The sequence below is a fragment of the Doryrhamphus excisus genome, chromosome 1 (assembly GCF_030265055.1).
Source record: "Doryrhamphus excisus isolate RoL2022-K1 chromosome 1, RoL_Dexc_1.0, whole genome shotgun sequence".
Taxonomy (NCBI): Eukaryota; Metazoa; Chordata; class Actinopteri; order Syngnathiformes; family Syngnathidae; genus Doryrhamphus; species Doryrhamphus excisus.
Window position 1 is genome coordinate 37126602 of NC_080466.1, and position 21745 is coordinate 37148346.

A 21745-nucleotide genomic window follows, 5' to 3' on the forward strand; every position below is an offset into this window, starting at 1 on the left:
CATGCTAACCGGGGTGTACCGTAACCAAGGTGTACTGTATGTTGAAAGCGGTATTCATCAACGGTAAGCTTTCCAGTTTGTTTTAACTTGGATTTTTTGAGTTAGTTTTTGTGAATTTAATCTGCCAGTCAACTCCAATTGTAACGGAACAGGTTAATTGTAATAAAAATTAAATTTTTTGTTGGTTTTATTTCTAAAATATATAATAGAATTGTTTGATTCATCTTGGCATCGAACAGAACCAGCTCTCAAGAGGTGCTTATCCTGATCCCCGCTTAGTCCATATCCATGAGAGTGTTTGTATTGGGATTTATGAATGTGAAGATGCTTCATTCTTGCAACTCAAGATGGCTCACAAGACCGGCATTTTGGCCACTTATGCTGTGAAAGCAACCCAAGGGGGGATGCCCTTTCAGCATTTGAGGACCTCTGGCTGAGTCCCCTTCACACGGGAGATCAGACTCACTCGGGGAAAAAGTCCCTGCTGTCCACAACATCGGCGCTCTCCTTTTTCCGGGGGCCTCCCTTCTTCACCTGCCGGCTTAGCGGCTCATCACTTATGCACATAATCCCTGGTTAGTGCATGTGATCCACAAGCACCATGCCCGGGCCCCTTGCTCCAAAGCTTGCATGCTTGCTGGGTGGCTCCTGGGTGGCCATGGCAACTCTCATCTTCTCATGACAGTCCCTCTTCAGTTTTGTTCCGTCTTTTTTCCGACCAAAGCTTTCCGCCCGCTAAAGCCCTCCTCCTTTTCTCCCGCTTTGTCTTCTCTCATACGTCATCTCTGTGAAACCACCATAATGGCGCATCCATTCTATTCTTATCCCGAATTTAAAGTCCGGATCATTGTAGGTATTTGACTTAACGAAGGCCTGACCTCGTTGTATTGTATGTCTGATAAGTAAACCGAGATGGTAAAGATACACGTCTTTACAATATGGCCTCTGAGCGCAGCTCGTCTTACCCCGACAGTAAACCATTTAGTTTGTTTAAAACACGGCACAGACCCCAGGGGGGAGAGCCGCGGAGGCAACCCAAGCGATGCTGTGTGGCCCCCACACTAACAAGTGTCACAGTGATCCGAGCTGGTCCTCCCCCTGTGTGAACACCATGTGAGAGGCGGCTCCATCCATGCCCCTGCCACCTCCGCACAAGGCCCTCCATTGACTTCTAACCTGTTGCGGGACCAGAGGAGACAAAGCGCCAGTGGGCGGGGCGTCCCTTCGACAAGCCTGTGAACAAATGTTAACACGGCTGCAACTGTCCACCCCCTGAATCACTGAATTTATTGACCAACCACAGAGCCCATTCAGACCCGGGAGGCTCCGATAAAGGAAGAAGGCCCGAGGAAGGAGCCCATGCTGAAGGGATTGCGGCCTTCTGGTGGGTCACAAACCTTTTACCAGACGAGGTTGCCTTTGTGTTTTTTTTTACGTAAAATGAAGCCAACCGTAAGTGAGCATCAGGTTTGGCCTTGTGTCCTGACTATTAATCACGGCGAGGTACCCGTATGAGAAGCCACCCAGATTGGCGTCTGCCTTCAGTTCCCGATACGTGAACAAGCGTCTAAAAAGCGTGAAAGGACTTACATGTTATTCTGGGTGAGCTTGAAAGCTCTGCAGGGGGCGCTGTAAATAAAGACTGTGCATATTGTCCCGAATCTTGAAAGTACACGGCTTTCAGACAAAAAAAAAGAGAGATGAAGTCCGAAATGTTTGCAATAGCACACGTCTGAGCACAAGCTTGAGAAAATCTTTTTCACAGGATGGCTCGCTGTGAGGGAAGAAAGGGTGTGTGTTTTCGCTTCTTTATGTCTTTCTACCAGCCTCCATCTGTTGCTCTATGGATACAAAAGGCGTACAGCGGAGGGCACAAAAACCCATATTGCTTTGTGGAGAGGCAACACTATCCTCGAAACTACACAGTAAACACATCTCCACTCTGTACACACTTAGTGTTTACCCTAAAGATGATCCGTGCAAGTCAGAGACACGCATCAATTCATGATGCATCCTCATCCTCATCATGAATATTCCCGAAAAGGCTCTTCCCTGATCTGTGGGAGAATCCTTTCTTTTTAGTACAACTGAAGACCCCTTGCCTCATTCACAGTTCCCCCCTAAATCCACCCATTCACAGCCTATAGGCCCTGATCTCCACATGAAATGATACCCCTCTTGTCTCCTCCACTCTCGCGCCTTTAGACTCCCATATGCCAGGCAGCGAGAAGGCTGGGAAAGTCCATAAATGATCAGTAGATGTCGGCTGAAAAAGTGTGACCAATGTCAGCCCCCCCATGAAGTACGCAAGAGTGGCTTTATAGGGCATATGTGTTGTAAAATGGTGTAGTACTTCTGCAGAGTAAACAGAAAAATGTCTCAGATTTGCAATCTCATGCATGTTTATACTTTATTGATCTGTTTGTCTGTCATTCGATATATGACCCGACCAAAAATTCGGAGCAGTATGACATTTCTTAAATAATACAGTTTTATTAACACTTAACACAGTAACACACTAATTTGTCCCACACCTATTTGTAGTCAAGTGGCCCAGCACGCTTGTAAACTTACTAAGGGGACCTGTTGCCATCGGCGCCCGTATGGCCAGTCGTGACCTCGGCTTAACAGAAGAGTTAAAGTTATATCGCCAACTTTTGCCGGTTTTTCAGCCCGCCAAGATTAAAAAGGTCCGCTGTGGAACTGCTTTCCCACACAAACGTTCCTTTTCCTCACGATGACAGCATTATCATGAGATGTGCAGCTTTGGCCTTATTTACAATCACTGCACATTGCATATTTTTAAAAGACAAGAAAGTTAGAAATAATTCCAGACCACAGACATACTGACCTAGGAAGCCTTATCAGCAAAAAAACCCCATACCTATATGAACCGATATAAAATTTCTATACCAATATTGGCTGATAATATTGGTAATATTTAAATTAATATTATTTATTCTAAATTATTTGTACAAATTACTGTTTACGCTGTACATTGTTCATATTTGATGTCATCTATTTATTCTCCACATTATTATTATTTATTTATTATTATACGGGAGCCAGGCAACAGCATTTCGTTGGCAATTTCACTGCTGTGTTATTGTGCAATGACAATAAAGAAAGTCTATCTATGTAGATCAGGGGTGCTCACACTTTTTCAGCATGCGAGCTACTTTTAAAGCAAAAGCAAAGTGCTAAGCTAGTCGGCGAATTGCGAGATTTTAAAGCCCTTGCTAAAGTTTATGGTCACTAAAATGAGTGAAGGAGCTGGACCAAGTAAAAAGGCAAAAACTGGACCAAGTAAAAAGGCAAAAAACATATCACTTCCATACGGATATGGAATATTATACGGATATTATGATACGGATATTATCCATGACTGATAAACATTTGGAAGTGTGCTTGAGGCTGGCTATCAGCAGCTACTGTCCGGACTATGCATCCCTGGCTGGTTCAATTCAGTGCAAGTCATCAAAGTAAACTCAGGTAATTACAAAAAATTTTAATAGTTAATTATGTGTGTTTCGCAATATTGGCTCATTTGGTTATGTAAGGTACATCAACATACATTGTACGTACAAATAATCCTCAATACATTTGAAAATAAATAGATGTTTTGCATTTTTGTAGTGGGTAGATCATTTTGACTCGGTCACTTTAAAAGTAGCTCGCATGCTGAAAAAGTGTGAGCACCCCTGGTCTAGACAGTGTTTATCTTATACAATCGTGCCTCGTTTATCAACGTTAATTCACGATAAACACATTTCTACAAAGTAGGATTCAATATTAATAAACAGAATATTTTCGTAGTTAAAAGATAGAAAGGACTTTCTAAATATTTTTTTTTCACCGTTATTAGAGCCCTGTAGACATGAAATAACATCCTCCTAATTTACACTAATTTACACTATTATTTTTTGACACGTACAGGATCACAGCAAGGGGAGCCTTTTATAGCATACAGCAAGCTACCAAGCTAATTAGTTACCCTCCAATTTAAACTAGAAAGTGTAACAAAGTAAAAAGTCAAAAACATACCACTTCCACATGGTATGGGAGGAAAACTTTTGTTCACTTTATCATTATACACTTAAGGTACTATAATGGTTCTTATTATCCTCACAAGGGTTGCGGGGTTGCTGTCTTCGGGCAAGAGGCGGGGTACACCCTGGACTGGTCGCTAGCCAATCACAGGGCACATATAGACAAACAACCATTCACACTCACATTCATACCTATGGACAATTTGGCATCGCCGAGAACATGCAAACTCTACACAGAGTTAGCCGAGGGTGGAATCGAGCTCGGGTGCTGTGTGGCCTGCGCGCTAACCACTCGTCTACTGTGCAGCCTTTTGTAGAACTATTAATCCTAATACAAATTCAGGCCATTTATAGAATAATACAACTACACTGTGAAACGCGTTGCTTTCAAGTACAGAGATTTTTGGTGTCAAAACGAGACAGAGAAGACAGGCTCAGACATACTTGCATAGGTAATAGTAGATGGTGCAGGAGGCCAGTCAGCCTGCTCCTGCAGACTCAGTGCTAGAGACTTGTATTTACACTCTGGGGGCCGTTTTTTCTGACAGGAGATCCAGGAGAGGAAGGCGGAGCCATAACAGTCATTCGCCATCTGAGATCAGGTTCAGAATGATTGAAGAACACAAAATGTGACTTGAACTTGAAAAGGACACTTTCCAGTTAGTTTGCGGAAATCATCAGAATTTTTTAAAACACAGCAAGGCCACTACATTAGGTACACCTGAACCCTCTGGTGCTAAATAATGGGCATGCAGCAACTGGATCATTACAAGAACTTATTGCGATATACAGTATGCAAATGTAATATACGTATATATTTATGTATGCAGTCATCCCTCAAGATATTGCAATTATTAATTATTGAAGGCGGTTTTGTGGTAGACCATGGTCTATTATGAGTCAAAACATCGAAATGCAAGTGATATGTATTGTAGTATTCTGACCACAAGACAGCAGTAATGTTACCTGGATGAGACACTTAGTGTTGGCGGCCTTCAAGTTCTGCCTCCTATTCCATGTGGAAGTGGTAGGCTTTTGGCTTCTCACTTTGTCTTTCTTCCACACTCCGTTTCCACACACTTCGGTTTCGAAGAAATACATTTGAGAGTAAAAAGCTTAGATAACTTGTTAGCTTAGCTAGCAACCGTTATCAGTACCAGTCCCTGTAGTACAATTGTTGTGCTTTACGGTTTAGACAATGAATAATAAGCGTGTAATAGTAATTGTGTTATTTCATGTCTACAGGGCACGCATCATTTAAGAAATGTATTTAGAAATATACGCTTACTACAAAAATATTCCATTTATTAACATTAAATTCTATATCGTATTAACTTATGGTGGCCGGGTCTGGAACCAATTAACACTATACATGAGAAATGACTGCATTTTCAGGTATACATATGTGTGTGCATACATAATATATTCTATACATCTATACATTTTCTATGCCCCTTATCCTCACTAGGGTAGCAGGTATGCTGGAGCCTATCCCAGCTGACTTCATGATTACATTTCAATATATAACTGGAAAAATTAGAGTGCTCCTAAACATTTGACCGGTATTGTATACATACAGTATGTCATAACCAGTATTCTCACCTATAATAGTCGCTGTAATATAAAGTATAAAGGTGCAGAGGAGTGTGTGTGCCTAATGTAGTGGCTGGTGCATACATGTGTAAAATCGGAGAAAAGACCAGTGCATAAAAAAAGAAGTAGGAAAGAGCTTTTAAAGGACAGGAAAAATCAAAATAATTCGTACCTGTGCTGTGTCTGCAGAAGGGGATTTGGTGGTCCCCTTTACACACAGTTTGGCTTTAACAATCATCCACAAGGTGTCATGGATCAAAATCTGTGATAGATTTTACTGTGAATTTGGCAACCAGACTACACTTGATTGAGTTGTAACCCCACAAATGTACAATAATGATTATTTGATTAATTACAGTGCATATACAGAATGTAAATACAGTAATCCCTCGTTTATCGCAATAATCGGGTCAGGATCCAACCGTGACAATTGAATTTCCATGTATTTCGTATTTTCATTTAACATTACTTTTAACATTGTTTGAGCCATTTAGACTTAACATTACACCCCATTGCCCCCCTTTACACTCATGTGTGTTGCTGTAAATCCACTCCAGTGCTAGGGAAGCTGAGTAGGGGCGGACAGAAAGTGACGTCAGTGATTCAGAGTGGAGTTTTAGCTTGGCGTGGGTTGAAAGATAATTCAAATTTTCAATAACAGCCTGTTGTTCGGGTGTTTGTGCATCTCACCGAACATTACCGTAACATCACTGACACCTAGTGACCCAATGTGGAATACTACATATCACAACGATTTTGAATGCATCTTCAGAATGCGTTATATTTGTATTTTAGTTTCCTTATCCATTTTTTTGTTTGAAAATGCTTAATATAAGAAAATCTGCTGAAATATGCACACTTTGTGCCACAAAACGTGATTTTTTTTCATAGCCATGCAATTGGAAGCATCAAGTGGCCGAGGGATTACTGTACATTTTCCCAATAAAATATGTTCAAACCATCCAAGTGAAGATTTGAGAGTGTAAACATACCTCCAGTGTGACAGACACAACAGCATGTCCTGCAACAATGATGAGGATTGTGACGCGCCAGTCATAGGGAATACACATGATCTGAAGGAAGGAAGGAAGGAAGCGTGACAGGGCGTCGGAAGAAGTTTGTGTCAATCAAACATCTTTTCCAGCTTTATCTTGAATATTCACTTCTATCGGTTGACGTGGACTCTTAAAACATCAACTACAGCATTCCTATTCCAGGAGGAGGACACATACAGTATATACAAACGTTCACACTCACATGGAAAGCATGACAAAGCATTTCACTGGTTTAAAAAAAAAAGACAAGATTCACCATCAACGCGTTGTCTATGGCGGAAATGGGATGCAGTATGATGAACACGAAGAAACAATACAGAACGGAGCAGGACAATATAAATGGCCCTGAAAAGTACAATGGAGAAGTTAGTGAAACGAGTACAGGTTATGGCACACACATATATGTTAAATAATAACCAAGGATTATTCATTCATTCATTCATTCATTTTCTACCGCTTTTCCTCACGAGGGTCGCGGGGGGTGCTGGAGCCTATCCCAGCTGTCTTCGGGCGAGAGGCGGGGTACACCCTGGACTGGTCGCCAGCCAATCACAGGGCACATATAGACAAACAACCATTCACACTCACATTCATACCTATGGACAATTTGGAGTGGCCAATTAACCTAGCATGTTTTTGGAATGTGGGAGGAAACCGGAGTACCCGGAGAAAACCCACGCATGCACGGGGAGAACATGCAAACTCCACACAGAGATGGCCGAGGGTGGGGATTGAACCCTGGTCTCCTAGCTGTGAGGTCTGCGCGCTAACCACGAGACCGCCGTGCCGCCACCAAGGATTATAATAAACAATAAAATGTTAGTCTTTAAACAAGGCTAACAACACAGCGGGCCGCCGCCGATAGGTTATGCTGCATTCAGGACAACTGGGAAATGTTTTACCTCCAGCAAGGAGAAGACTAAATGAACACTGCGCTTGTGCACATTATTTGTGCCCAAGATGAACAAATTTGACGTCACACATTAATGGTGGCGCCCGTCATGGAGGTTAAGTGTTACAGTACAGTACAGTACAGTACAGTACAGTACAGTACAGTACAGTACAGTACAGTACAAACGAAATGTTTCTGTTTCATTTAACACAACCTGGTCTGCATGGAAATTGGTATGAAGACTAAAAGCGCATCTCAGGAAATTAGGATATTATGGAAAAGTCAGATCAGACAAAGAAAGTGGTTAAAGCAGGGGTGTCCTGGCAAGTGTGAGTCTGATAGGCGGTAAAAAATGAATGAATGAATTTAACTTGAAAACAACCACAAAAAACACTATTTTTACAATACAGAAAAAATATATAAGAAAAAAAGTTGTAATCTAACAATATAATACTTCATGGAAAAATAACTTCATTTTAATTGCACTATTTCGCTTGTACTTCTGTCTAAGTGACAAGAATAGAGGGCTATAAAGTTAAAATACAGTATTAAACAAAACAAAACAATGACTGAAGTTGTCATCTTTGGAAAGTTAGTTTGCGGAAAAAGTTATAAAGTCACAAGAATAAAGTCAATATACTACAGGAATAAAATCATAAGAAGAAAATGTTCAAGAAGAACGTTGAAATAGTGTATAATTGTACGAGAATCGAGTCAAAATTTGGAGAAAAAAAGTTGTACTCTTAAAGGAATAAAATATCACAATTTTACAAGAATAAAAGTATAATTTTAGTAGCATCGAGTTGCAAAAACGGTCAGATTTTAAACACTTGATTGGGAAAAAAGTCGTAATATTACAAGAATTAAGTCAAAATATTGTAGGAATATATTATGGGAATAAAATAACAATATCACAAAAAGAGGAAGTCTGAAAAGCAGCATTATCCCAGCCAAATAATATCACATTTATGAATCTGATGGCCAACTTGTCTGAACACAATAGTTCAGAATATTCCAGAAATGAGAATTCCACAAATTCTGAACTAAATGTGTGCAACAACTATGTAGACAACATTCTATGTCCATACTTGTTGTGAAGTGCAAAAATTAATCTTACAGTTCTTATAGCTTGGTTGTCTGAACGGTTTTCCTTTGGAGAAGACAATAGCTACAATCAAGTACTGGAAGGCGGCGACATAGAAGATGGTGGTGTTTTCAAAGGTCCTGATGTAGTATTCGCCTTCAATTCCAAATGTGCTGTTGTCGTGCTCACTGACGCTGGACTCACTGCAGGGCCTGTCATAGAGGAGCATTTGTCAATACTCATTGCTAACAGTTTAGAAGTGCCCTGTTGCAGCATATTTCAGACTCGTAAGAAGAGTTACTCACGCTGGCGTAAGCGTCTCATACCAACTCTGCTGCTTTACTAGGAAAAAAGGCAAAAGCTGGAACAGCAGGCAGTTGACAATCTGAGATATAACGGAGAAGAGCACCGGGCCGGTGATCAGTCTGGTTTGCGGGGTATCTCGCACCAGCTTCTTCCATGCAGGGTTGAGACCCACTAGACGTAAATGTTGAAGTAGTAATGTTGAAAAATGATTTAGATTTTACATGGACTACACAGAATATAAATAAAACTGTTCTAATATGGTGTCTCAGTGCTACTCACTTGTAAAGGGAATAACTAAAGAAATGCCAAGGTCAATGAAAAGGAACTGGACGCTCCCAAACAAGCTGGAAACCTAAAGAGACACCAAATCAGTCACACAGCAGACTGCATCCACACTGTGCATTAAATATTACTACACAGAATATACATTTCAATGAATGTCACCACATTATGGAAACCACACATTTTTTCTATGCTGCGTGTCCTTTTTTTTCCTGAGCTAACTACATAGATTTGTTTTGTTTTGTCATGCGCCATAAATTTTGGTGTATAAGCCACACCCACTACATTTAGAGGAAAAAACTGATTTATTTGTAGCCAATCATGAGCTAGGAAAAAACTCACAACAAAATCGAACCCAGGTCTTCCCGATCTCTGGACTGCAAGGCCTCCATGCTAACCACTCAACCACCGTGCGTGTTGGTGGTGTATATGAAGGCAAAATCATAAAAACCCATTACCTGCGGATCTACAATTATTGTGTCTACACAGCCACTTAGCCTGCGAGGTCAGTTGAATTCTGGCAAAATTGTGTGTACAATCAGTAAGGTACTTAAAATGTACAAATACTGCATAATAGTTACTGAAATGAGCAGATTGATACTCCAGTAAAGGATGCTGCTGAAGACGGCCATGTATTTGAACACACAGAAGGTTGTTACAAGAGCAGCACGGCCCTCCCTGTGGAAAGTTAGAAAAGCATCACAATAACTCAAATGTTTCCACTGGGATCCAAAAGAAAATGTCTGTATGTATTCAGAGATTTCGGCACTGTTTCAAAAGTATTGTATATGTAAACAATACCCCACAGTCAAAACTAGAGACAATTTGAGCTACCTGATCAGGTTCGTAACGCAGGAGATGTTTGGGATGGAGGAAGTGAAGGGGGAAGCCACAGAGGCCTCCAACTTAGACAGAGAGATCCCACTGTGAGCTTTCTTCAAGGCCTGAAAGGAGAGACAGAGAGAGACATAGAAGGATCAATCAAACAGGATAAACACAACAATCTGATATTACATCAGTGCATCGCTTAGAATACTCACCCCACAGTCATTAGCACCATCCCCACACATCCCTACAATGTAACTGGAGGATTGAAAATGTAAATTAAAAACATAAAGTATAATTCACTAATTTTAAAATCAAAGAACATAAATAAATCTGACTCAATGTTCTGAAGATCTTGCACCAGCTGAGTCTTCTGGTCTGGTGTCATACGGGCAAACACAGTGGCTCTCATGAGGAACTGCAGCACCCCCATGAGGAGAGACAAAGTATAACATTCATTCATTTTTATTCTGAGAACCTGATAGATTAAAATGTATCTCAGTACCTTCTGGAAGAGGTCTGGAAAGTGTTCAGTGATGACAGCAAAGGCTTTGCCACTCACAGCAAAGTGATAGTCCGGCTCCTCCACAGAGAAGCTGACCTCAGCAGTCTGAAAGAGGGCAGAAAAATAGACAAAATCTAACAAATCAGACTCAACTATGAAAGTATTTAAATGAAAACAGTACTAGTACCAACTAGTAGTGTAGTAGTGCTGCCCATAAGATTAAGGCCCTATCTCTATGAAACCCATATATCCCAGCATGCACCGTGCACTATTTCTTCTTTGGGGAAAATGGAGTCGGCGGCTGCTTACCATAGTTGCGAGACCTGTTGCAGCTCAATATTGATCCATACATAGGGCGCACCGGATTATAAGGCGCATGGTCAGCTTTTGAAAAAATTGAAGGCTTTTAGGTGCGCCTTATAGTGCGGAAAATACGGTATCTACATGTTGACCAGATCACAGGTGTCTTGCACGTTTATTGCACAGTTTATTGCATGGTTATTGCACAGTTATTTCATCGTTATTATTCTGATTACAAATAAACTAACTCAGCAGTATTATGCCTATACGTACATCTAAAAGGTATCCTTTCATTAGCAGAAGGTAGTTATGTAGAAAAAAAAAGTCAATAGTTTATTGGCTTTCCTGAACTCCACTATAAAAATGCTTGTTTCCACCTGTTAAACTATTATTTCATAATTAAATGGAAAAAGTACCCATGGCTGAAACCTTTTTAATATGTTCCCTTGACTTCGGCTGCATTGTCTTTTCCATAATTATTTCCATTTGTATATCGATAATGTTTGATAGCAAATGCTAACTGGATGTAATACATGAACTGTGTGTCTAATGAACACTACGTAGCTACTTTAACTGGCATGCTACTCAGGTTATATACACAACCATTTCGGAATTATATGTGCAATTATCTTTATTGCTATATTGAATTGAATTGTCATCCAGTCCAGGGTGTACCCCGCCTCTCGCCCGAAGTCAACTGGGATAGGCTCCAGCATACCTCCACTGACCTTTGCTGTCCCTGCTTTAAGTGCTGCAGGATGCTTTCCCCATGAATAAACATGCCGGGCTACAAATACTGCATCGGCAATAGGCTGGGATCCACTGTGATAATTTATGTATTATTCAGTTTTTTACCTGATTGTTGATCAAACCAGGCTTGTCAAAGTAGCGCCATGTGATGCTAGCAGGGTTTTGATAGTTTGGAGGGACTGCATCAGCAATAATAACTTTCTCATGGGCTTGAACCATCCCACAGTCTTGAGCCACTGCTATTGCTGTCAATATGTTGTCACCTAACAGCATACAAAAAAAAATACAAAGTTTTGTCAACTTTAGACATGATGGGGACATTCTGTTTTAAAAACTTACCTGTAGCCATCAAAGTACGGATGTTGGCTTGTCGTAAGTCAAACAACACACTTTCAGTCTGTTCTTTGATTTTGTTCTGTAGGACGACCAAGCCAAGGAAGTCCATGTTGGTCTCTAGCTGCTCTCTATTAGGCCCAGCGCACACACACACACACACAGTCAGAATCTTAAACCGCTAAAGTTTGTTTAGGGTTTGTAGCATTTTGTTTCTCATTTACGGTAGCAGTAAAGTGTATGGGATATTTTGTAGTTCGATGCATTTTCTATGCCACTTATCCTCACGAGGGTCGCAGGGGTGCTGGAGCCTATCCCAACTGTCTTAGGGCAAGACACCCTGGACTGGTCGCCAGCCAATCACAGGGCACATATAGACAAACAACCATTCACACTCACATTCATACCTATGGACAATTTGGAGTCCCCAATTAACCTAGCATTTTTCTTGGAATGTGGGAGGAAACCGGAATACCCGGAGAAAACCAGCGCATGTACTTAATAAAAGTTAACACGATCGTGTGTCAGCAAACATTATGATAATCATTGATATGAGTCTGAGCAAATTTGCTCATTGGTTTGATGTGACCTTCCTTTGTAAACAATATCTTCCTGTTTAAATACTGCATGTGTTAAGAAACATATGAATGATGAACACATACCGACAAAGGTTCTGGACTTCCCACCGGGAGAGTTTGGACTCCAGTTGGTGATGTGCCAGGGCAATAACCCTAAGACCCTGCTGGGTGTAACTCTTCATTATCTCTGTGAAACTTTGAGGGACTGTGGAGACAAACAAATGCACGTCAAATGTCAGTCTGAGTATAGTGTTTTCTCTCCATGTCGATTCAACAAATTGAAGAACTGAACTGCATGGTGGCAGACCACTACCATGTACGGTATCCCTCTGACCTGTGTGTGGTTTGCAGAGGTTAGCTACAGTCTCTGGAGCTCCTTTCAGGTAGACATCAAAATGTTTTTGTCCCAGCTGCCTGACTACCACACTCATCCTCTGCAGCATTGAGGAAAATGGGAACTGGTGCACAATGCCAAACTCCGTCCACTGAAGGTAGCATGTTAAAGATTTTCAGAGTGAGGCAAAGCGGATGAAAGTGAAAAACATACCGGTCAATCAACAATGACACAAAGGTAAAGGATTACTTGCTGCGGATGTCGCACAATTGTGGAAATGCTGGCATTGTAACGTGCTTTGTGTTCTTCTTTTGGCTCCTCCAGGATCTGAGCGATGATGATAATGTTATAAAACATCAAACCAACTCTTGTACAACTCACCCTTTGCACGTTTTTACACATGCAAAGCTCCTCACCGAGCCTGTGGCGCTGAACACGTTGAGGTCTAAAGGGTCTCCACAGAGTTTGTCCTCTATGATGGTCAATGAGTGGCAGGTAGCCATGCAGGCAACAAAAGACGTCTTCACAAGACTCTCTGTAGTGACCTCAGTCTCTGGAGGTGAAAAACTGTAGGACAAGGACAAGGTTATATGACCCCAATAACAAAATACAATTGCCTGGAACAGATTGACGTACAATATTTGCTTCATAACACTCAGTAAAAAATAAAAATAAAACTGAATTACTATGGTATGAATGTTTCAGTACCGCGTTTAAAAGTCCCCCCGATCTGTTTCACCTATACGACTGAGCACTAATGGCAACCAACTCTTTGTTACAGTGGAACTTTGGTTAGCGTCCGCCCACAGATGTTTTGTTTCAAAACCACTGTTTTGCCTGTGTCTTTTCTTTCTCTTAATGAAATACAGTAAAATACAGTATGGTCATACTTCAGACTTAGCTGTAAATGGTGATTAATCATGATTAATTCATTTGAAAACTGACTAATATGATTTAGATTTTTCATCGTTTCACAGCCCTACACATAATACGGTTTTACAATTGTAGTTTTACATGCATAAAACAATTGTAAATGCATATAAATGATAAATGATAGGGATGAATGAATATTTATAGGTACTTTTACCTCTTACTTTTTTCACTGAAGACATAATTCTTCCCAATTCTTCTTGGATGTAATGTGAAAAGCAGTGTTTTCGGGAAGTGATGTGCATGCAAGCTGTACACACAACCCGCATGTATACACGCATGTATACATAAATAACCATAGCATCTCAGTTTTGGCATATTTGTGGCAACATTTTGTTCACCAAATAAGGAAGAATTTGGGCTCTGGCTGTTTGTTGAGGAGCGTGAGGAGATGTAGGATCGATGTAGGATATTGACGCAAGCCATCACAGATTTAATATCCGGAGGAAGGATAACTTTTGCCTACATCTGTGAGTACCTTTCCCCAACTTTCACACAGCAAAAGATGCCTTTTGATGATGTATTGGACAAATATATGAAACCCAAATTCAGACGGTCATAGCATCAGATACATATGGGATTTATACTAAAGAGGCATGGGTCGCATTTTAAAAAATCCGAATCGTACTGTTCACACTGCCAAGAAAAATCAGGCACAAATAGCCTTTGTCCTATGAGGAAACCATTAAATAACACCAAACCCAAAAGTCACAAAACTTACATGCCATCTTCAGCTCTCTGAATACACCACAGGTTCAAACTGTCCTCGGTGAGAGTGCCAGTCTAGTCAAAATGAAGATTATTGATAACAAAAAAAGCTAAAGAACAATATGAATGAATGCAATGAAATGGATTAAGCCCACCTTGTCAAAGCAGACCAGGTTCAGCTGACCAGAGATGTTGATTCTCTGTGGACTGATACAAAAGATACCGATTTTCTTCATGCGCCGCTGTGCATTCACAAGACCAACGGTCAAGGTCACAGGTAAAATTGGGGGCACTGTGATTGCGATGATGTTGAAACTATCTATGATGATATTCTCCGCCGAACTCTAGGTGGGATTAGGAATAGACCAATGAAGAAATGACAATTGGCTAGAAAACCAACAAGGAACAAGTTAGACAGAAACACTTAAGTTGGGCATACACTACTGGCAGACGATTTTTAAAGGGGACCTATTGTGCTTTTTTTTTTCAATTTTTCTGACCTATAAATGTAGTTAGAATATTGTATTCTCATGTTAAACGATGCCAAAGTTTCAGATAATGAAGTTTGTGCATTTGGAAGTGAGCCCTGAAAGAAGTTTGGGATCGCTCAAAACGCTCAGTTTGAAAGGTGTGGTAAAACTGCCCCCTTTGTGATGTCACAGATGGGCGTACTTCCTTATTTAGGTCATAGTTAGGAAGCAAATGGGGCGTGGCCGTGGGTGGAATAAATTAAAAGAGACCGTCAAATCAAAGGAAATATAGCTGGAATAGGTGCAGATTCTGGAAAATCTGTGCGGTTTTTGTTTGTAGCTGCTCTATGGGTGACCACAAGTCAATGCAAATGGTCAAAAAATGAGCATAATAGGTCCCTTTAAAGTCACAAGTATGCCAATCAGAAGTAAATATATACTGCAAGGATTATCAAAGAGGTTTGTGGATACTGTAATATAAAATACACAATTACAGCACCAAATACTAGATCTGGTGGTGCAGTGTCCCTTATGTAGAGTTTCCACTACAAACTTTACTGTACATATGACAATTGATACCTGATATATGACACCCACAACGATGACATAGATGACACCAATCAGTCCCAACCCCACCATACACATCAAGAAATGTATAGCATCACGGTGCAGTTTGAAGTTGATGGGTTCAGGGTAGAGGATGGAGCGCACAAGCTGGCCCTTGGCTGTACTAAAGCCTGTAGGATCATATAAGATATACTGTATTAATTTGTGATATAGGTGAAAATGTGTAAATTAGTATGCATTTAGCTCTTTTTTGCTGGGTTTTTTGTTATCATCTTTGTGTATTTTATTTTTGTAATGTTTTGACTTCATTCTCTTCACATAATTTTTTTTTTCATTTTCATTGAGAAAGCTCAATCCTCACCTGTTCTGACCACGACCACCTTCACCTGGTCAGCAGCATGACTCTGGATAACATGTGAGCCACAGAAGAGGGTGTGTAGCTTGTGTTCTTCTGCATTATACATCCTGTCTGCCTCCTCGCCTGAACTTGGCACACTGGTTTTAGTAACTGGAACGCTCTCCCCTGAAGATCCAAACAAAATGCAGTCACCAACAGTTAGACATTATAAATGTATGGTCTTTATGGGACAGTCGAATTATGGCTAAGTTCATGAGCACACTCATGATGAGCTTGTCAACCCATTTGGTATACCTGATAAATATAGAAACAAGTACCAATCTTAACATCTTAAAGTTTTCCCATAATGCATTGCGTCTGAGCAACACATTCATTGGTGCCTGCTGGGGCGCTGCAATGATGTCAGCCTCCCTCCGGGCTCCTTTGGCTCTCTCTGGTGGACAGAGGCAGCATTGCCGGGCCATCCAAGTAAATGGATTTCTCACACAAAATGCATTTTAAACTCGTATTGGTAAAGGATTGATAACTTTTGAGTGTTAAGTTGCTGTGTGATGAGTTTAGTGGTTATTTGTAAGATGGCACCATAGCCAATAGCTGATTAAACAAGTGTTACCAGAACATATGTGTTTTTTTCTATGGAATAATTCTAACATAGGTAAGTACTTATTTTTGTATATATCAATGTAAACACACTATACCTGTCAACATGCTCTCATCAACAGTACATGTGCCACAGATAAGCACGGCGTCACAGGGCATGATCAATCCCTTTGCTGGAATAATGATGACATCACCTGGCACGACCTCTGTTGACATGACTTGTTCAATACCTGATAGCAAGTTTAAAAGGAGGACAGGATAATTAGACCATTCCACAAGTAATATTGCTGAGATGCAGAGCTGGCCCTGGGTATGGACAACCTCAGCAAATCCTAGTGGAGTCGTCGTCCATAGAGGGCACCACAAAAGTGGATTGTGTTTTATTTTTTTACTTGCGCTATATATCAACAATTGCTTTAAAGAATGTAAGGACTACAATCCTCCATCTTGGCAGTCAAATTCATTCAGCAGAGCTCTCAATGTTTTTTTGTTGGGTTTTTTTTGGGTGGAGGGGAATGGTCTCTTGAAAATGTATGCAATTTCAATGTGAGTGTATAAAAGCTGATTATACCCAGGGAAGCAAATCATTCATAGCCAGTGTCTGCATAGTTTTCTAAAGAAAAAATGAAAACATGCCTTCATTTCCCCTCCACACTGAAACTTGCACCATAGAGTGCGATACCACCATGTCACGTAGTCTCTTATAATTCTGCAATGTGGCAGAAGGGGAAAAAAAGTATGATGTAATAGAATCCCAACAGGAAATTAAACTTAATTCTTTAACGTCTGGATGCATATTTCAGTATTGATGCACACATCACTAATGGGTGTTATATGACTCACCTTTCTAATAGTGTATCCAGAGATGACTATAAAAAGAGCAGACAGCAAAAACATGAAAATCGCAAAATGGTAGTAGCTTTCAAAACTCCACAGAATAACAGCGCCGATCTGGAAGATGTAAAACGGATTCAAGACCTACAGGGAGGAAAAAGAAGCATACAATATGAATGCAAATAAATAAGACATGAAAAATAAAGAATCAAAACAAGTGGACAAACTCCATCTGAATGTCCGTTTGTGTTTTTATTACCTCTTTTACAAAGAGCTTGATTAAAGGTGGCACTTTTACTTCAATTTCGTTCTTGCCAAAAAACAAAGCTCTGTTGATAAGACGCATTATTTCAAAACTGTCATTTCAAAACTGTCTACAATGATGTTACTGTACCTGTAGTCCTGCAGTGATTTGGTGAGTCCATCGCTGTGGTCAGTGTGAATGTGTGCACAGCTCACCTTTGTATCCTCCAAGCCCCTAAACAAAACCTACGTATTTATTTCTGCTGACTTGAAACATTGATTGAACACCTGATTTTGATAAAAACAAGATCAATCATAGTATGGTGTTTTTATATGGAGACGTACGTGTATGATTCAAAGTTCTGTTTCCCTTCATTCCAGTAGTATTTAATGCTGTGGTGGGTGAAGTAATGGACCTGTGAAGAGCAGACAGGTGATCAGTACTTGAATTAGACAACCCAGACAAAAATATACCGTATTTTCTGGAATAAGTCGCTCTGGGGTAATGGTAATGGTAATGGTAATGGTTTTATTTCATTTGAACATGCATCAGATTACAATTGAGTGCATCCCATAATCAGTTCCCAGTTCCACATGTCCAAAAGGAGTAGGAAGAAGCAAAGCTTATTAAATCCTACCCCTCCAATTGGTACTTTTACAATCAGTAACTGTTACATTTGTTCACTTCCTGCTTTCCATAATACAGTTTAAGGTTTTTTTGCTTGTTTTTTTTGTTTTTTTTAATAATGTACCTTGTACTGAAGTACGAATTGATGTGACCCTACAATGACATAATGGGTACCATAGTAACTGTCAATATAGTGATATATATATAGCACATCATGACTGGCTCAAGGTATAAGTCGCACAAGGCCAAAAATGCATAATTAAGTAGAAAAAAACATACATGGATGTGTTTGTTTGGATATTTCAATCATTTAGATCCAAGTCCATTTATTAGAAACAAACACATGTTGAGGAATATAAAAACTCCTTCTGAGAAATAATAAATGTACCTTGAAAGAGTCTCTCTGAGTGAATTTCCCATCGTGCTCCTTGAGGTTTTGGTGTCTCTCCCCATCCTCTAACTGAGCAGTGGAGCGCTGATCCACATTGTCAAAGGGGGTCTGACCTGGAGCCTGAATCACACGTACTCTGGCACAAAACCACTGCTTGAAATCATCCTGTGACAAAAGTGTTTTTCATCAAACATGTATGTTTATGTCATCAGCAGTTCCAATGGAAGTTGATAGCAAAGCTCACATCCCAGACATTTTCTTTATGAATCTGAGGTACCACTGTGGTTGAGCTTGATTAAATACCCTTTCTTGCACTAAATGTTACACTTTGTGTCCGTCATGGTTTGATGTGCAATAGCATTAAGACCTACACAAATGTGTGAAAACGGGCATAGCATAAAATTTGCACAGGAAATGGGTTGATGATCGTACTGTGGTCCTGAGAAGAAGTCTCCGCGCCTCCTTCAGTGAGGTTTGGGCACAGGTGGCTTTCACCCCCCACTCAGGAAACCAGTATAGCAGCAGCAACAGGAGACCCCCAGTGCAAAGGGCACCCAGACCCACGAGGATGATTCTGTACAGACAGGGCCGGTACCCCCACACCTCCTGCAGGAATCAAATAAGAGGAATCATTATGGTTTTACTGGGATGTGGGATGGGTCCATCTCCAAAAGGGGGGACTGCTCTAGTGCCACACTGACTGTATGTGCAATTGCCTGCAACACATTAAAGATGGCCATTTACACTTGCAACCTATGCTACAATGCTACAAACAGTGATACAACAGCTAGCATGAAGAAATACACTTATATATAAAACTCAGTTATCCATCAGGAAATGGGAAGGGATAATTACCATCTCATCCGCCTGGCCCTGATTGATGAACTTAGTTTCTCTGGTCTTCATGCTGACAAACGAAGTACTGTTACAGAGAAAGTACAAGAAGTAATGCTAATAATAATAGTCAAATAATAATACTCAGACGTTATCATGACTATATTCAATACACAGTGTCCAGTTGGTGGCTACTACTGTATATCTACATAGACAGAACAACTTGGGCATCTTTTCAAACACAATAAATCAACAACAATCTACATTTTATCCTGTACTTGAGCTGGAACCTCGCCCAGCTAACACCGGTCACACTCCATAGGATGAACTCGCTGTCCCGCAATTCTTATCGACAGTGACTAATTTTCAAACGTGACTGTGTGTGTGCGCGACTGTGATAGGCTTGAGTATGCTGTCAATCAAACAGCCGGGCTCACATACAGGGAAGTCAATGCTGTATTAAAGAAACGCCCACCAAAAACAAATAGTCGGCGAAAAAACACAGCAACAGCAAACCTTTTAGCGAAATAATTTTGAGATGAATTAATGAAGAAAAAGAAATGCAGTTACAACAAGGTTACCTTGACATTATTGTAATATCTGTGACTTTGTGTGTCTGGGCTTTTCATAGGGCGGGGCTTGGAAGGTGACGGTGCTACGTCACAAGTGAGAGAGTGAGGCTGGGTGTGGCGCTAGGTGAGTGAGAGACGTGAGAGAACGCTAGCTAGGAGCTGAGAGTGTGCGTGTGTCGGCGTGGGTTGTGGCCCACAGCAGCACGGGTGTGAGTGAACAATCAAAAGTTGACCGCTTTTAATAAAGCGACTGAAGTGCATGGGCGACGTGAGTGTCTTTTCCTTACCACAACCAGGGACATTACAATATGATGAGACTGACTAATTACAGCCTTTATTGTGAGCTAACATTGGTAATAAATCTCTACAAGATTGACCTCTTTACTAGCACTTTGTGTTGTGATTTGTAAATGCAGATAATTTTAACTGCAATTCTGTGTTCTTATTTGTAGATCTATTGTTATTTTGTGACTTAATTGGATTGCAATCTAGCCTCGACAGTTGTGTTTGATATTTGCCACTTTTCATCATACAAAGTCCAAATAAAGACACTCAATCAACACGGTCACACCTCAGCATGTGGTGTGTTATATTATTCATTATATGCTAACTAACAGAAACTGGCACCCTGACTGACTACATTTAGCCAAGTTTCTGCCCTATATATGATCAGGATTTTTTTTTTTGCAAATTCAGCAATTTTCACTAAGGAAAATGTTAAAAGCAATTTAAATGGACAAATCTTAATATTTATCATAGGTTACCATTATTTGACATTTACTTTTCTCCTGCCTGTGTCGACACACGTCACTAAACACATACTAAGTCTTTGTTTAATATAATGACAATACTGTCTATAGATCTGTTCTATGTTAAAGGTATTCTTAAAATACTTCTGCTGCATCCTGGTGTTTTACTGTATATTGAAAAAATTAATTTAAATGTTAAAAATGAACTTGACCTTATTGGTGATGCAATGTGGCACACAGACAAATAACAAGTAACACTCATTGCTTAATGAGCCTGTGTTTAATCATTCACATTTTACCCTTGAAGGCCTTCCTGAATATTTCCCAACCAAGTTAAACAAATAACAAATAACTTAATAAATGAGGTAACTTGTTATTTACTTGCAAGATGTGAAAAGGAGGAACTTTTACAATCAGTTGCATTAATGCATTTAAATTGCAAAAAAAAAAAAAAAAAAAAAAAAACCTCAACACAAGACGTGCAAGCCATTGTTGCCATAAGGAGATTTGTGGATAGATGATGGATACACAATCAAAACACAACTGCAGTGTGAAATTATGAATATTTATATACGTAGATCCCAAATACCACGACATACTGTATTTGATTAAGAATGATGCTCCTTACAGTAGTTCAAGTAAACGTTGGCCAGTCAACCCAGATGTTCTGTTTCTGTTTATATAAGTTGTGCGCTATGAACCAACATAGTTGTCACACGTGCCATCTGCTGTTTAAAGTCGTCTGGTACAGTTTTACAATATTTGAGTCTGCCCAATCAGAGTGTCCCATATTGCCATATCAATTAGCATTTGAAAAGAATAATATCAAACTGTTTTCCATGTATTTTGCCTGTTTTCTCAAATAGTCAAATAGTTTCCAGGTAATGCTTTAATTGCAGGGGATTTATCTTATTTATTTAGTTTTCAAATGCAAAATGGTCCAAAAGATATGGAGGTCAATTACTCACCTTTGTC

At 40.1% G+C, this 21745-nt stretch overlaps 1 protein-coding gene across 1 annotated transcript; it reads right to left on the bottom strand.

Annotated features, from left to right (window-relative positions):
* Positions 1–2393: 2393 nt before the first annotated feature.
* Positions 2394–21745, bottom strand: LOC131139851 (polyamine-transporting ATPase 13A3-like). Its single transcript, XM_058089780.1, has 32 exons — positions 21739–21745; positions 19471–19537; positions 19048–19221; positions 18613–18780; positions 17942–18012; positions 17748–17831; positions 17613–17682; positions 17363–17497; positions 17156–17228; positions 16618–16749; positions 15923–16084; positions 15574–15731; positions 14680–14868; positions 14538–14599; positions 13303–13453; positions 13136–13213; positions 12887–13037; positions 12637–12757; positions 11981–12105; positions 11747–11904; positions 10592–10696; positions 10425–10504; positions 10302–10344; positions 10096–10205; positions 9843–9939; positions 9259–9331; positions 8979–9150; positions 8707–8885; positions 6954–7042; positions 6635–6715; positions 5815–5904; positions 2394–4641 (listed from the first exon to the last, which is right to left on the bottom strand). Exons 2-32 carry the CDS (start codon positions 19519–19521, stop codon positions 4459–4461), a joined length of 3615 nt encoding a protein of 1204 aa, XP_057945763.1. The 5' UTR covers positions 19522–19537; positions 21739–21745; the 3' UTR covers positions 2394–4458.

Bases quoted from the DNA above. Each gene is read 5' to 3' on its own strand.
- LOC131139851 (XM_058089780.1), bottom strand. From the start codon at position 19,521: ATGAAGACCAGAGAAACTAAGTTCATCAATCAGGGCCAGGCGGATGAG. The intron at 13,454-14,537 runs GTAAGTTTTGTG...CTTGTCCTACAG, and splicing joins CAGAGAGCTGAAGATGGCAT to TTTTTCACCTCCAGAGACTG. The intron at 12,106-12,636 runs GTATGTGTTCAT...TGGGCCTAATAG, and splicing joins GAAGTCCAGAACCTTTGTCG to AGAGCAGCTAGAGACCAACA.